Genomic DNA, 16,965 nt, shown 5'->3' with positions numbered 1-16,965 from the left:
AATCTGGGATTTGGATGAGCGTGAGCAGGCCTGATACCAGCAGCGCTGCCTCCTCACCTCTGTCCTCTGTCCCACCCCAGACCAAAGGGATAGTGTCCCATCTCAGATAAAACGGGACAGTGTCCCACCTCAGATAAAACGGGACAGTGTCCCACCCCAGCCCAACGGGACAGTGTCCCACCTCAGATAAAACGGGACAGTGTCCCACCCCCATCCTGCCTCACTTTTCCTCCACCATTAAAGCTGGCGCGGCCTCATCCTCCATCGAGGCCTTAACCTCCGGACACGCTCTGTGACAGTAAAGCCATCTGTGGCTATAACTCGGGCAGGGCTGGGCCGGGCCGGGCCGGGCCGGGCCGAGGTGCCAGAGTCCCACTAGCTCCACTGCAGGCTGAATATGCCAGCTGGCGGCCTGTGGCTGGAGATTACGAATGTTGTAGTTACATCGGATCATAGTGAGGTCACGGCGAGTTAATCCAGCCAATTCAGCAGAACACCATTAGGCTATTAGTTTTACAGGTTGTGTTAGGAAAGCTTTGCTGCACACAAAGGATGGTACAGATTTACTGAGTTTAATTCTGCTAAACTTAGCTCTAGTTCTATATGGGCAATATCAAGTTTGATTTCTATTTTCTTACAGAGTAAAGAGACTTTTAATGCAACAATCTTTATAAATTTATTACAAACTGAACTGAAGGTAGCAACTTAAAAGGAAATCACTAATTAATAGTAAAATGATTGAAAAAGTTTGCAATAGATATAAAAAGTCACAGAAGTTTTAAAAAAAAGTTTCTGGTTTCACAGAAAAATAAGAAACATATTAAAGGAATGTCAACATGACTCCAGAACAATCAGAACAGTAATAGCATTAATTCAACTGAGCACTGAAATTCTACATGTGGATTATTCTATATTTTAATCTACAAACAGATTAAAATATAACACACACTTGACTTAGTAGAGATTCATTTTAAATCTAATTTGTAGAGGATTTTATGTGGCTAAAAGGTTCTGTACCGGGTCCATTGTTGTTCATTCTGGACGACAGAAACCCAGTCTCTAAAACTCTTATAGTTGCCAATTTTAACTTGTCTAACACCAAATATGCCTTAATATTTATTAATGTGGAAACCATATTAATAATGTCTGGTCTTCCATAGTCCTCAGGGTCCAGGCTGCTCCGGTTTCTCATGTTCCCTGTGTTTTCTATCAGACATTTCCCCCATTTCATCTCCAGTTACTGGCCTTCCCTCACAGCTGGACCCAGCTTCTAATCAACCACCTGCTACAGTCATCAACTCTCCTGGATAAATATCTTTAGTTTTTCTGTTCTGCGCCACGTGGTTCTCGTCTTACTCATGTAGATTTTACTGAATTTTGATTTTTTTTTCAGGTTTTTGGTTTTTCTTAAGTTAAATTTTTAAATCCCCACCTCCTCTCTGCACTCTTTGCCACTAGAGGAGTACGGTCAGATCAACACACAGCAGCTGCCTTAGAAATCCAGGCACACAGTTGATATAAACTATTACAACAGAAAATGTATAAATATGAAGTTTTCTTTGTAGCAATTTGGTAAAACCAGTATAACGCTGAACTGTGCCATTTGCCTTGCAACATCTTTACAGTTTTCTCTGAAGAAAAATCTATGTTTAGGGCCAAAGAGCTTCTGCAGCAGACCCAGAGTATTTCCCCTGCTACATTCTTGCAGCATAGCGTAATTTTAGCTTTTATTCAAATTCTGTCTTTTCTTATGAAAGGGCAACAAAATAAAGCATTTCTTTTTGAATCATGAACTTTCTTTAAAAGTCACTTACATAAGCTTCTTGGAAGTTTTTCTATGAAATCTTGCTAAGATCTGCACTGATGAAGCTCACTGTGCCTTGCAGGGAGAACGAATGCTCCTCTACTCTGTTACTTCAGTCAACTGGAGAAAGAAACAGGGAAAAAGTCTTTTTAGCTAAAACTTTGGAAAGGTTGGGTGTATGCTGAACCAAATTTTAATATTATTATGAAGGAAACATGTTTAAGTTTTATAAAACAATCCAGAGAGAGAGTATGCAGCTGTTGTACTGAGTGTTGTGTTCACTGTCAGTGAAGCGTATTAGAGACCAACCTGTCGACATGCATGGTCCTACTATGATCTACTGAAAGATGATAAACATAAATGTAACACCACAGATAGCTTCTCGCATTTTTTCATGTTGCAAAACAATTAAACATCACTGGATTTTGAGGATTTATGTGATTATATGAAACCATTTTCAACTAATATACTTTAATTTTTGTAAAGAACCCTTAACACTGGAACTGATCGATATTTCAAATATCCAAAACAAACAACAATTAAATTAGAAATAAAAAAAACACACAACAGAAACCATAAATAAAATGGATTATGATTACTGCCCTACAAAACTTATTTATCATCAGAATAAAGCAAATATTTATTTATCATGCTTATTGTGACAGGCTTACGGACTGATACAGACATTAAAATCGGATCGGTTTCTTCCTAGCGGGAGTGACTCCAGCTTTTTCAAGAACAAGGTTTGACCCTCAGCAAATGGCCCTCATTCCCGAGCTCGGCTCGAACGTAGCAGTTTTCAGACACACTGTCTGTGTGTGTGTGGCAGGCTGGGGGTCAGACAGAAGCTCAGGGAGCTGCTGGTTCCCCCTGAGGGGAAACAGCCCCGCGCTGCGTCCAGCCAGCACTCTATCCTCTTACATAATGTCTCAGGTTCAATATAACCGCTGGGCTATTTAAAGCAGGCCTGTCTAGGCCTGCTCACAAAAAGGTGATATACTTAGCAGCCGCGGCGCACCATTAAACCCTCTGCTGGGGTTATACTGGTCACATGCAAGCTCTGGACTGCAAGCTACTGGCGAGGCAACAATTATTCTGAGCCACATTTACATGAACAGAGGCAGAGCTCCAGGACAGCCATAAGCAGCGGTTTCACTCCAAAGTTGGATAAAACAGTCCCAGGAATGCTGCTATTTAAAACAAGCAGCCTGCACCTCAGGACAGAACATTTCTATTGACATGGAGTAAACAGGGCTTATGGAACGCTGATTAAAAGTGTCTCCAGGCATCATGGTTAATAAATAACAAACTCCTCTAACCGTATTTTAAGCAGAAAGGAGCTTCAGTTCAGACGGCTTCCTGCCTGAAGGACCGACACGCTAACATGCAACTCCAGAGAAGTTTGTTTGCTTAGTGGGAATTCACTTTACTCACTTTTCCTCGTTTTGCCAGCCAAATAAAGAGGGGAGAACTGTTTACATAATTGCATCTGTGACTAATATTCAAACCAAGAAACAATAAGGAAGTATTCCCCCTCCAGATTCAAGACTTTTCAATTTTTCCATCAAGGTGTTACGAACATTGTGAAGTATCGCATTAGAAACGGTTGATGGAAATGGCAACATTCAGAAAAACCTCCTATACTTGACAAAAAGTTTTTATGTCCTCTTGCTCTGTGGTTTATGGATTTTCCAAAGAAGAGATGGAAACACATTTTGTCAAATAAGATCCCATCATCCCCAGGTGAGATTGTGACAAAAAATTCAGAGTCTATGTGATGAAATTATGCTTTGAGTAATTTGAGTAATCTACTTCAGATGAAAACACACCTAATTCAATTTTTTTGCAACATTTTAGAGGTTTGCTCAAACTGTGGAGGGACTTCAAACCAAACCACTCTTTAATGCAGGACTCTTCATTCAGCCACACTGCTGGGCATTTTGAGCAAGAACAACATCATACTGCAATACCTCAATATGACAGAAATGCAGACTTTGACTAATCCACTCCAATACCTTGTTTTTGTCTTGGTAAGTTGTTTGTCCTGGTTCCATTAATTACAGCAAAGCAGCCCCCATCCATCACACTGTCACCACCATGTTCGACTGAATGATATTTTCTGAAATGATGTTCGTTTTATGCCAGATGTAACAGACTGCAAACCTTCCATAAAGTTCTACTTTAGTTTTGGTAATCCACAGAATATTTTCTCAAAGTTTTGGGGATTATGAAGATGATTTTTAGAACATGTGAGACGGGCCTTTGTTTATTGTTTTCAATACCTTTTTGATGTAGATGTCAATGACTTTGTTTCATGATCTGTTCTTTAACTTTGAGCTACTGCTCCTCTGAGCAGCAGCTCAGAGGAGCAATGCTGGTAAAAACATTATTAAAGGGTTAACAGGGGAGCCACGTTGAGATGACTTCCTGGAGGCGGAGCTTCAGAAAGAAACAGAGGCCCAATTTCAAGGCGTTAAATCACAAAGTAAAAATTCATGTTTGATATATGCAGCATTTTTATAACAGCTGAAGGTAACATTGATTGTGCTATATACTGCCAATAATACTGCCACTTTAAAAATTGGTATTTGACATTTACACTGGTCATGTTTGTCTAAAAAATGACTGTGGGACAAAAAGGTGTAAGCCTGTAAATACATTTTCACAGAGTTTGATTTATAGCATCATATATTTACATAAATCTATCAGAGTTAATTCCTCTAATTTTGGACAATGAGTCCTTTAAATAATTTTTCAGACTGTGAATTCATGCTTTGTCTCCAACAACCTGCCTACATTTCTGTCCTGCTCAAGTAAATGAGTAAAATGCAAAATGTGTAAAAAGGAAAAAGCTGCTGTCAGTGGGATCAGAGCGCCGCTGGAAATGTTTGCAGCACTATCTTATTCCTCCACCTGGGCTGTTGTTTTCCTGGCAGCTTATCGTGCAAACTGACTCACCGCTCTCAGCTGGTCGGCAGAGTTTCAGTGACGGATGAGGTCCGTGTTCAAACAATAGAGAGCAGAGGTGGTTTCCAAGCGTGGAAAGACCGCAGCAAGTCACGGGATCAAAAACAGAAACGTAAACTAACAAGGCATCATGAAGCGAGCCACAGTGGCATCGCAGCGTGGCTCGCTTCATGATAACCCTAACCCTAACCCTCCCTGACCAACCCGCTTCACTACACAGACAACACATGTGGAAATGACAACCACTTTCTGGTGAACTAAAACCCTCCCCGAAAAACACAGCTTGACTTAAATCTTTTTAAATTAATTCAAACATGTGGAAATACAGCTGTTACATTTTGTAAAGAAAATAGAATATAATAGAAACATAAAATAAAAACATAATAAAATTAGGGCTGGTTTTTAACACATTAATTTAATTAATTACATTGATTTTAGTGAGTTAAACATTTTGATGTAGGGTTAGGGTTAGTCCCATTTTTTATGGCATGTACCGATTCACTTTTTTTTCACTTTCAATATTGATGTCGATATCTGAGGTTCAGATATAGAAAAACAGCTGCACTGACTTAAAATGTTTGTTTTTATTAAACAGAAATAAATGTAGTCAATTGTAACTTTATTTGATAACTCTGCAACACTACACCACATTTAAACAAACCAACAGCTTATGGCAGTATTGGTCTAATAAATTTTTCATCAATCAAGCTGTAAACTAGTAACTTCCAGCCACCGCTTACTTCCTTGTATCTTTACTTACGCCACAAATTTAGGCTCTAAAACATTTGCACAAATGTAGACCAACATAAGCTTTGTTTTATCGCACATTTGATGCACATCCAACCAAGCGAATGCAAATAAAAGGAGAAAGTCAAAGTGGCTGTTGCTCCAGTTTCTCTTGGTAACATTTTCAAACAGCTTAAGAACTTGAAACAGTCATCAAGGATGCAGGCCTCCTGGCAGGAGGATGATTATGCTTCTGAGTATTTTTAAAAGTAGTAACCACTCAGCACCTGACTGCCACTATCAACTTCCAGGTAAGAACAGGAGAGCATCTCGCTGCCTGAGCTGATTGCTTCAGCTTTGGTGAAGATTCAGAGGTTTTAATGGGGTCAAAAGAGATGAGAAAATCAGCTCCAGTTCCAGCAGATGAGAAAAGTGATCTGGATCAGTCAGCACAGCGCATTAGCATAAAAGTGATATTTGTGGGACAAATCCTGACAAAATGCGCATATGTTTATAACATTTCAATATAGGAAATGAGAAAATAACTCCCAAATAAGTAACTATAACAGTAGTGAAGAACATGAAGTAGGGATAAACGATATATCGGCACCGACGTTTTTTATTGGACTACAATAGTCATTTTTTAACAAATCAGTATTAACTGGGCTAATACTAGTATCTATTTTTAACTTGTTTCTGGATGTTTCTTTTTTTAATCCCAGAGCCGTCGAAGCGCTAGAGAAATGTACATAACATTAGTAAACATTGGTCATTGGTCATAGCAGCAATACTAATATCAATTATCGATATCGGCCCAAATGTTCCTATCGGTGCATCGTTAATGTAAAGGTAAACGGATGAGACGTTGAAGAGTAAAATTAGTCAGTGATGGGCTCTGACCAGAGATCTGCACGTCAAACACTGAGGATTTTCTTTCACTGATCATAAAACCTGGAAACTATTCTAGAAACTGATTTTTAATAACCCATGTTTTCTTTATGTACACTGCTCAAAAAAATAAAGGGAACACTCAAATAACACATCCTAGATCTGAATGAAAGAAATATTCTCATTGAATACTTTGTTCTGTACAAAGTTGAATGTGCTGACAACAAAATCATACAAAAATCATCAATGGAAATCAAATTTATTAACCAATGGAGGCCTGGATTTGGAGCCACACACAAAATTAAAGTGAAATAACACTACACGCTGATCCAACTTTAATGTAATGTCCTTAAAACAAGTCAAAATGAGGCTCAGTATTGTGTGTGGCCTCCACGTGCCTGTATGACCTCCCTACAACGCCTGGGCATGCTCCTGATGAGGTGGCGGATGGTCTCCTGAGGGATCTCCTCCCAGACCTGGACTAAAGCATCTGCCAACTTCTGGACAGTCTGTGGTGCAACGTGACGTTGGTGGATGGAGCGAGACATGATGTCACAGACACATGCACATTTGTGGCCTGCTGGAGGTCATTTTGCAGGGCTCTGGCAGTGCTCCTCCTGTTCCTTCTTGCACAAAGGCGGAGGTAGCGGTCCTGCTGCTGGGTTGTTGCCCTCCTACGGCCTCCTCCACGTCTCCTGGTGTACTGGCCTGTCTCCTGGTAGCGCCTCCAGCCTCTGGACACTACGCTGACAGACACAGCAAACCTTCTAGCCACAGCTCGCATTGATGTGCCATCCTGGATGAGCTGCACGACCTGAGCCACTTGTGTGGGTTGTGGAGTCCGTCTCATGCTACCACGAGTGTGAAAGCACCACCAACATTCAAAACTGACCAAAACATCAGCCAGACAGCATAGGTACTGAGAAGTGGTCTGTGGTCCCAACTGCAGAACCACTCCTTTATTGAGTGTGTCTTGCTAATTGCCAATAATTTCCACCTGTTGTCTATTCCATTTGCACAACAGCAGGTGAAATCGATTGTGAATCAGTGTTGCTTCCTAAGTGGACAGTTTGATTTCACAGAAGTTTGATTTACTTGGAGTTATATTGTGTTGTTTAAGTGTTCCCTTTATTGTTTTGAGCAGTGTACTTTGTTTGGAGTTTGGGTGAAAATCAGATAAAAGTTTCAGAATCCTTTCATCTTCCGTTGAATCATACACAACCTACAGCAGATCTTATCTTTACATTTATTTATCCAACCAAGCCAGCATATTAAAAATAGTTTATGTATCATAGAAAGACGCCTGAAGGTCTCACTGTAAAGGAAACCAGACATCAGTGTCGCCTTAATGGTGCAAGTCTAAAAAAAACACATAAATATTAAAGCTGATTTACAAATAATCTGTTTACATATGCAACACCACATGCTACTGACTTTATTAGAAAATCCTTGTACTGCATAATTTACAAGAGATTAGTTTGTGATCACTGATTAAAAATTTGTGCAATTTTAATTTTATTTTAATCTCCTCCATAGCCCTCCTGTCCTGCTGTTGCAAAACTCTGAAATGTTCTATCAAAAACATCATAAAACTGAGACTAAATATTCCTCATTGGGTAATTTCATCAATAACCTATTCCAAAAATGGTTTTATTTTTGTGAATTAACAAGCACATATATTTTTACGTGGCATTAATAGTTTCTAAATCAAGTTAGACTTACTAATTGCTCTGTATGTATTCATATATCCATACTCTAGAACAGGCGTGTCCAAAGTCGGTCCTCAAGGGCCGGCATCCTGCATGTTTTTGTTCTCTCCCTGGTTGTAGTAACAACCTTCTCAGCTTGTCAATGTTCTCCTAAGGCCTCTAATGAGCCATCATTGGATCCAGGTGCGTTAAACCAGGGAGAGAACTAAAACACACAGGATGGCGGCCCTCCAGGACCGACTTTGGACACCCCTGCTCTAGAATGTAGTGGCTATTTTTAATTTACAGAATATGTAAAGTGACAAAATACAGAGTAAAGAAAGGAGATGACACACTCCGGTGTGTGTAAATCCATTCTGAGTGAAGAGATCATGGAGGTAAATTTCATAAAGGCTGAAAAGTGACTGAGACTCGGCGTCTGCTTCCCCTGCGGTATCTCAGCTCAGGAAGTACGAAGCGAGCCACAGAGCAACAGTCGAACATCCTCCAACCAACCATTAGCCATGGAAACTAAAAACATCTTCAACTTGAACTCTGTGTTTCCTTCAGAGTCTGTCTGATGTTGGTCTGCTGTAGGTGCTGGGTCCTCAGGAAACCTGCGCCTCCATTCTCAGTGATTCTCAGAAAAATCTACTGAACTGAACTCATTTTTATGATGAGAGTTTCAGGTTGAACTATATTCCGTCTCCTCCAACAATTACCTTAAAAAGGTCATGAACGAGGTGATATGTCACGTATGAGTAAAACACGTCACTGTCTCAGGAAAGGAAAAACTATTTTTTCAGCCAGTGGCCCACAGCTCTACTTATAAGAGGAGAAAACTTTTTTATTGAGCTTTCCTTAAGAAGCAAAACACAAAATACACAAATGTCCTCATTCTTTTGTAGGGGCCACTTTCTAATTTTTTTTAATAAAAAAAAAAAAAAAGTTTAGTTTTATCACAGTATATAGCTATATAAAAATATATGATCCAGGTGCTTTCATTTAAAAGTATAAAGGGAATAATTATTCCTTCTCATGCTGAGATATTCCAACAAATTGATTATTACTGTTAGTTTTATCTGTACGTCTCTATCCAACTACTGTGAGAAACATTATTTCTTTAGCTGTTCTGCTCTTCATAGAGCAACATGTTTCCATTACAAACATGCCAAACAGTTTTGTAGATGATTGAGTTTTGCAGCATCTTTTAATAAGCTTTGCAAAAGCAAAAGTTTTGTGAGCTTCTATTTGTGGAAAATACTGTCCAGAGTTTCAAGAATTTTTGTTCTGACAAAAACAGAAACAAGAATTCACATTATAATGGTTTTATACCATTATAAAACTGGATGTTTCTTTTTTCTTCTGTACCCACCAGGTACAGAAGAACTGCATGTCCAACACATTTTACACCCATATATCAGTGGACAGTTTGTTTCAACTGTAAACTCTGCAACTGCTAACACTGCATTTTCTAAAGTGCAAATCAGCAGCAGGGGACAAGAGACGACTCCAGGATGGAGTTATTACTACCGTATTTTCCGGACTATGGAGCGCACCTCACTATAAGCCGCACCTACAAAGTTTTTTTTTTAAAACTGGAAACAACCTACATATATAAGCCTCACCGGGCTTTAAGCCGCTGGTATCTCCGTTGCGCTCAGTTTTTCAGTTTTTAGCAGATTTACTAAGAACGCAGCAGAGGGCTGCGTTCTTAGTAAATCTGCTATTACGCAGCCTTCCGTCTCCAACGCCGAACCATGGTTCACGCTGAGCGGCAGCGGCTCTATTTCCCTCCTGTACTACCAGATCGATAGCCCTCAACTTAAAAGCTGCATCATATCAACTTCTTCGTGTTGTTTCCATGATGAGGGCGTATGAGTTTGAAGAAATTTCTCTGTCGTGCCTGCTGCTAGCATGTGAGTGTTCTACATGAAAATTAGCACTTTCTTCTTTGATTTCCAATGTTTACTTCCAATGATTCACTTCCTGCTGGTTGAAGAAAAATCCACAGAAAAGCCTCACCAGGCTATAAGCCGAAAGGTTCAAAGTGTGGGAAAAAAGTAGCGGCTTATCCACCAAATTCCGAGCCCCCATGAGCCTTTGCGTGATTTATGGCCGCGACTTCCGGAACCGCCATTTGTTGACATGTTAGCAACTCCCTAACAGGCTTTCGTCAGAGCTTTTGGGCTATAAAATATGTGCGAACACCAGCTATCACAGCATGAATGCAGCAATATTGTTTTACTGCTACCTACAGCTATTGCGGGGAGGGATGGTGATGCGAAGAAATGGCCGCAAATAACCCGCACTGGCATTTCTAGCTACTTCACTGACTCAGCTGCTTTGGATACAGATGCGGGTTTTCTTCCTATGGCTTTTTTATCCACACAATGAAATAAGCACACATAAAGCATTTTGGGTTCTCTGTTCAAGTTTAGAATTTTTAGCCAAATTCTTTTTGTTTCCTTATCTGTTGGTAGGTGATGAAAACTACCACTTACCACAGAAACTCTGCCTTTTTGTAGGCCTGTCGCGATAAACGGTAAATCAATTAATCGTATGATAAATTAAAACTATCGACGTCATTTTAATTATCGGCATTATCGTCTCTTCCGGCCTTTTTCTCTTTCTGTTGATGACACTGAATGAAAAAAGGCTCAACTCCGGTGCTCTCCACTGACCCTCCTTCCTCATTTCCTTAGTGTAAAGCCCAGCGCAGACTACAAGATCTTAGAGCTGTCGGCCGATTGTCGGCCCATTTTCAAACCCTGACAGACCACACATTAGCCGACAGAAATCCTAGGTATATCGGTTCGATCGTACCGTGTGGTGTCCAACAATGGGCACAAAATAATGGCTACAAGTCCAGTGAACTAATTTTAAAACCAGGCATTAATCAATGCTTTACTTCAATCTACCTGCAGTGCATGTGGCTAGTGTCAGTGTAAAGTCCTGACTGAATGAAAATCATTAGAACCTATTTATGTCACGTTAACGAAGAACAGCTGAAAAGTTACCGGGTTTATCAACTGCGGTAGCAATTTCGCTCCAACTCCTCCTCTTGTCATTTCTATATTCTTTGCACGTTGAATAAACATTAATGTTGTTTCCACATATCATCTCCAATGTCCGCTGGACTTCAGGTTGTCAGCTGTTTGGGATTCTCCTCTGTAATTTCCCCTCAGAAAGCACAAAGGGAATCCACGCTTTCTGATTGGCTACCTGTCACATTCAACAGGTGTCCTTAAAGCTCCCAGTGGGGAAAACCTCTGATTTGGATCGAAGCGGTAACAACGATCTACCGTAACACACCACACAATCTTAGAAAGACCAACATTCTAAGATTGTTGTAAGGGGAAAAATAGCAGCAAAACATCATGTAGTGTGAACTATTGCATCAGGTAGTCGATGTGCCCATCTTCTCTATTTAAATCTAATTATTACTGAAGGGCAACATAATATACAGACTTCATAATCTGCACTCTTTTGGTTGAATGCAGTATTTATTTCCACTTTGGCTTTATGTTGTTTAGTTTTTTTTCAAGTACATTTTTGTTAATGGAGACTGAGAATCCATTTTGTTTTTGTTTTGGCTGTTTTGTTTATTTTGTTTATCAGTTCCAGTGTTTAGTGTTCTTTTGAAAATAAAGTGTATCTATCTTTGGCAGGAAATCACATGCATTATTAGGTCATTTCCATTAAATCAGTGTAAAAAGGTCTTCAAACAATATTATCTATTAGGGACTGTCAAACAAAGTCATGGAGCAGCTGAATAGGGGAATCCTTGTTCCAGCTGATCAAAAACGCCATTCCAGGATGCAGTTAAGATGGTTTTATTTTGTCATATTGTCAATATCCCAGAACAGTGTCCAAAAGAGCATTAAAACCGGATCCGCAGGTTTCAACAGTGATCAAGGACAGAAAACCATATTAGCATAAAGCGGTCAGCAAAAAGTAAACCTCCCCCATCACCCACTCACTAAAGTCACAAGGTCCGCAACAGGTGATCTACAATCACTAATAACACCACGTGATCCCACCTCTCACCTATCCACAACATTATCGTTCATCGCAATAATTTTTGAGACAATTAATCGTTGAGCAAAATTTGCTATCGTGACAGGCCTACCTTTTTGTTTCGGGACCACGTTCAAAACCCACTTGCTGCTGCAGCCACAAATAAAACTTGGTCTGATAAAACAAAGGTATCTTACGACTCTTTCCAGTGTCAAGTTGCTCTCTATAACAGTTTAATGTATGATTTGGTTTGGTTCTAGCAGTCCAGTGGGGAGATTCTCTGTATTACGGTCTGAAGCGCAGCAGCTGCGGTCATTTCTCCGCTGATTTGCAGCGACAGTCAGTAACGGTTCTGATGGACTAAATAATCCCAGATATTTTATTTTGTCTTATAGAAATTTATTGCTGGCCCATACATAACAATAAAACACACTTGCTGCAGCCACTTCATGAACTTTATTATTTTTTAAATTCAAATGAAAAATCTAATTCACATCACACCAAGCTAAGCTAATATTATGTTGTTCTGCTGTTTTATACTGTCGGCGCAAACCTGCAGCTGAGATCTTTGACCAGCTTCGCTGCTTTTCTCATCTTACTGTCAGTACTTCAGAGAAACGAGCTGCTAGCAGCGCTGCTAATTCACGGTCATTGTGTTATAAAACTTATTGGTGTGTTCCTGTAGCTCCCCATGATTAAACTCACAATTACAATCCTCTGTACTGAGCAGCTCTCTGATAGCAGACAGCTTGTCCGTAAACGAAATACTAAATATTTACTAAATATTGTACTATACCAGAAAAGAGAAATGTAACTTCTATCATGAATATAAATTAGCAAAAAACCCCTACAAATTACAGTGAAATACTGCTACTTCAGGTGGGCGCCGGAAGTAAAACCCATAATCGTTTCCACAGTAAACCTCCCAGGAATAAGGTGGACAGTCTGAAAAATACGGTACTTCATATATAACTTACTATCATGTGCTTCTGTTCACTAGCGGTTCCAGGAAATCCAGGTTAAAACAGCATCTTCTCTCTAATTGCTAGTCAATCAATAAGATCAATCAACTTTAGGTTAACTCAATATCTTGCGTCTCTAAGTTAAAGCGCAATTATTTTTTTAACATGAACTCACAAATATGCCACTTAGTGTTTTAAACATGCCAGACCCTAGATAGGGGGCAGCGCTGCTCAAAGCTAAAACCTGTGAGCCAATCAGCTTGCTTCAAAACAACCTTCCTGTTAGCAGTATGCAAAGTGGAAACCAGCTCACCACTTTAACATCAACACCCTCAGTGTATGTAATTATTCTTTATTTGTTTTTATTATTATAATATTTTAATATCTGTCTTTGATTTAACATCTGTATGTATGTTCATGTTATTTGTTTGAAATAAAGTTTAAAAAAAAAGAAACCAGCTCACCACCAAACTGATGTCTATAGTTATCTCCACTCTTCAAGAAACAGCCAATCAGCACCAAGGAAAACACACAGCCCTTCTGGATTGGCTGCTTTGCAAGCACCAGCCAATAGCATGTCATGTACCGACAAATATTTACTTTTGAATTTTTCAGGTAAGCTATGAAAAAAATCTGTGATGCAAATTTTTCACAAATAATTTTGAATTACATTCCACAGAAAATTAACCAATAGGTGAATCTGACCTGTGAATAGAAATGGTTCAAATGTATCGTCTTATTTTTGCATTAGGGCTGCAAACTTTCAGGAAATGAATTCATTTGTGTACAACTGCTAAATTTTACGCTTCTTACACATTTTGTTTGGACATTATTATTTTACCAATCATGACTTAATTCTCCAGAAGTCTTGTAATCTCAACTACTAGACAAATAGACCTGATGTGAACATTTAGAGATGTTAAAGTTCATTCTGAAGGCTATATTTGGTATGAATATGAAGCATCATTCACACCTGAAATATTAAACATACAATGCACACACCGACACTGTAATGTATGATTCCAGCCTGAGCACTGGTTAGTTCTGTTTATATCCCAAATGATTAAAAACGTTACATTGAGATTAATTTTAAATTAGTTCAAAATGTCCTTTTAATGTCACAGTCAAGTTTGTATTTCTACATTTTGTGCAGGAAGTGGAGGCCCCTGGGTGGGGCCGACAGCTTGGTTATTCCTTGGGCTTGCTCTGGTGGTGAGAGTCTGGTGGTTTAAACAACAATCTCATATTTTTAAGGTAGAAATACAGGAAACTGCAGTTTAAAAACAACTGAAGTAGTGATGGGTTGATTCCCAGCGCAAAAGTGAACCCAAGATTTCATGTTTGACTTTTAAAGGGACACCAGGGAGACTGAGAGCGCAAGTTTGGATGGATCTGTAAAGAAACGCCTTTGTCAGACGTTCCTAAACTTTTACCTCTGCAGAAACAACAAATTTGCCCTTTTGGAAATATTTTTGGTAAACAAAAGTCAGAAATAACTCAGAAACCAAAGAACAGCAAAAAAAAAAACTTGTCTGTGTTGTATATTTTTAAAAAAAAGTATGTTTTGTTATAACTATTATTTTTTGTTTGTTAATAATAAGAATAATTGTTCTTAACCCTCAGAATTTCATAATATGATCCATACTTATTTAAGAAGAAAAAAATTGATTCGGTCTCATTTTTATTTATTTTCTGATTTAAGTGGTCATTTATTTATTGAGATTAGGTAAACTATCCTTCAGTTATTACACTTTTTAAAATTACAATCAACGGTTTATGAGCTTTAGAGAAATTTTATTAATTCTGTGACAGAGTCTGGATTTCTAAAATCATAACAATCCAGTGTCCTCACCAGGCAAAGAAGCTGGACATTAGAAATCTGTAACAGCGACCGAATAAACTTCGATAAGTCCAAACATGCTGCAGCAAAGAGGCGCAGAGGACCGAGGCTTTCTGCGACACACGGACCCAGACCGCGTTATCAGCGGACCGACTCGGTTTAAAGCGTTTATCTGGACAGCAAGCTGCGAGAAATAACGCCTGTCAGCGCAGTAAGTCAGGTGTACAGCTGCTGCCAGCAAGTCAGAAAACCACTGAAACATCGCGGATATTCCTGAATACATTTCACTGTGTGTGGATTAGAGGAGCCACAAGAGCGGCAGGAAAAAGTTCAGGTTCCCCGGCTCTGCCTGCCTTATCTCGGCTCGTAAAAAAAAGCAGCCCGGAGGCTCACGCTGAGGAGATTTAACAGAAATAAAAATAAAAATGAATAAATATACTGTGTTACCTGCGAGATGTCATAGCAGACTCTGAAAGTTGTCAAGTATCCCCAGTGATCCCGTCCTACCTCTGCTGAGTCGATGAGCGGATACGGAGCTCCGCAGGACCCCGGCGTTCAGCTACAAGTGATCACTGACACTGCTTCCGGTTAGCACCTGTCACAATAAAAGCATCAGAAAAGGTTTGCTCCAAGAGCAAACAAATTTAATCACAAATTCAACAAGTTCATTTAATCACAACAAATTTAATCTTGAGGCACTTTACAAAAACGTTATTTAAAGTTAATCACACATACATTCCAATTGATTCTTGTTACCAAACAGTGTGTTAAGTTCAGGTCATTCTTCAAATTAGGTTAAAACGTTTTCAGTGTAAGGAAACCCAGCAGATCGCATACAGTCAATGCATTCACTCCGAAAACAAACTCTAGCATCAGCAGCTATAGGGCAAAAAACCGTGACTCAATGAAAGTCCACTCGGTCATATTCAGCTCAAACAACTTATTGAAACCGATGAAATAACGCACTGCCCTTCACTGTTTTTAATTAAATCAGATGAAACATTTCCTGTCTTCCTGTCGGCCTTCTACGGAAGAGGATGAGGGCCACCGAAGAAAAAAAAAAAAAGAATTCTGACTTTCTGACTTTAATCTCAGAATTCTTTTTTTCCCAAGTGGCCCTAATCCTCTTCCGTAGCCTTCAGGTCTTTTTGTCTGTCAGGATTTTAATTGTTGATTCTGTGTACTTTCTTAATATTTCCATCCATCCATCTTCTTCCGCTTATCCGAGGTCGGGTCGCGGGGGTAGCAGCTTCATAAGGGAGGCCCAGACTTCCCTATCCCCGGCCACTTCTTCTAGCTCTTCCGGGGGAATCCCGAGGCGATCCCAGGCCAGCCGAGAGACATAGTCCCTCCAGCGTGTCCTGGGTCTTCCCCAGGGCCTCCTCCGGGTGGGACGTGCCCGGAACACCTCACCAGGGACAGGCGCCTCCTGGACCCCTGTCCAGGAGGCATCCTGACCAGATGCCCGAGCCACCTCAACTGGCTCCTCTCGATGTGAAGGAGCAGCGACTCTACTCTGAGTCCCTCCCGGATGACTGAGCTTCTCACCCTATCTCTAAGGGAGAGCCCAGCCACCCTACGGAGAAAACCCATTTCGGCCGCTTGTATCCGCAATCTCGTTCTTTCAGTCATGACCCAAAGCTCATGACCATAGATGAGGGTGGGAACGTAGATCGACCAGTAAATCGAGAGCTTTGCTTTATGGCTCAGCTCTCTCTTCACCACGACGGACCGGTACAGCGCCCGCTTGACGGCAGACGCTGTGCCACTCCGCCTGTTGATGTCCCGCTCCCTTCTTCCCCCATTCGTGAACAAGATCCCGAGGTACTTGAACTCCTCCACCTGGGGCAGGACACCCCCCCCCGACCGAAAAAGGCACTCTACCCTTTTCCGGCTCAAGACCATGGCCTCGGATTTGGAGGCACTGATCCCCATCCCGGCCGCTTCACACTCGGCTGCGAACCGCTCCAGCGAGAGCTGCAGATCATGACCTGATGAGGCCAGTAGGACCACATCGTCTGCAAAAAGCAGAGATGAGATCCTAAGGCCACCAAATCAGATCCCCTCAAC

General features: G+C 40.4%; 1 protein-coding gene across 1 annotated transcript in view; it reads right to left on the bottom strand.

The window, feature by feature from the left end:
* Positions 1 to 15,918, bottom strand: part of ptpn11b (protein tyrosine phosphatase non-receptor type 11b) — a 57,174-nt gene extending 41,256 nt beyond the window's left edge. Inside the window, exon 1 of the mRNA XM_028022845.1 lies at positions 15,343 to 15,918. Within this exon, the coding sequence (XP_027878646.1) occupies positions 15,343 to 15,356 (14 nt within the window). The 5' untranslated portion in view covers positions 15,357 to 15,918. The remainder of the gene's footprint in view (positions 1 to 15,342) is intronic.
* Positions 15,919 to 16,965: the final 1,047 nt, after the last annotated feature.

This window comes from Xiphophorus couchianus, chromosome 1, assembly GCF_001444195.1.
Source record: "Xiphophorus couchianus chromosome 1, X_couchianus-1.0, whole genome shotgun sequence".
Lineage (NCBI taxonomy): Eukaryota > Metazoa > Chordata > Actinopteri > Cyprinodontiformes > Poeciliidae > Xiphophorus > Xiphophorus couchianus.
Note: the sequence above shows the minus strand (reverse complement) of the source record. Positions and strands in the feature narration are given on the sequence as shown.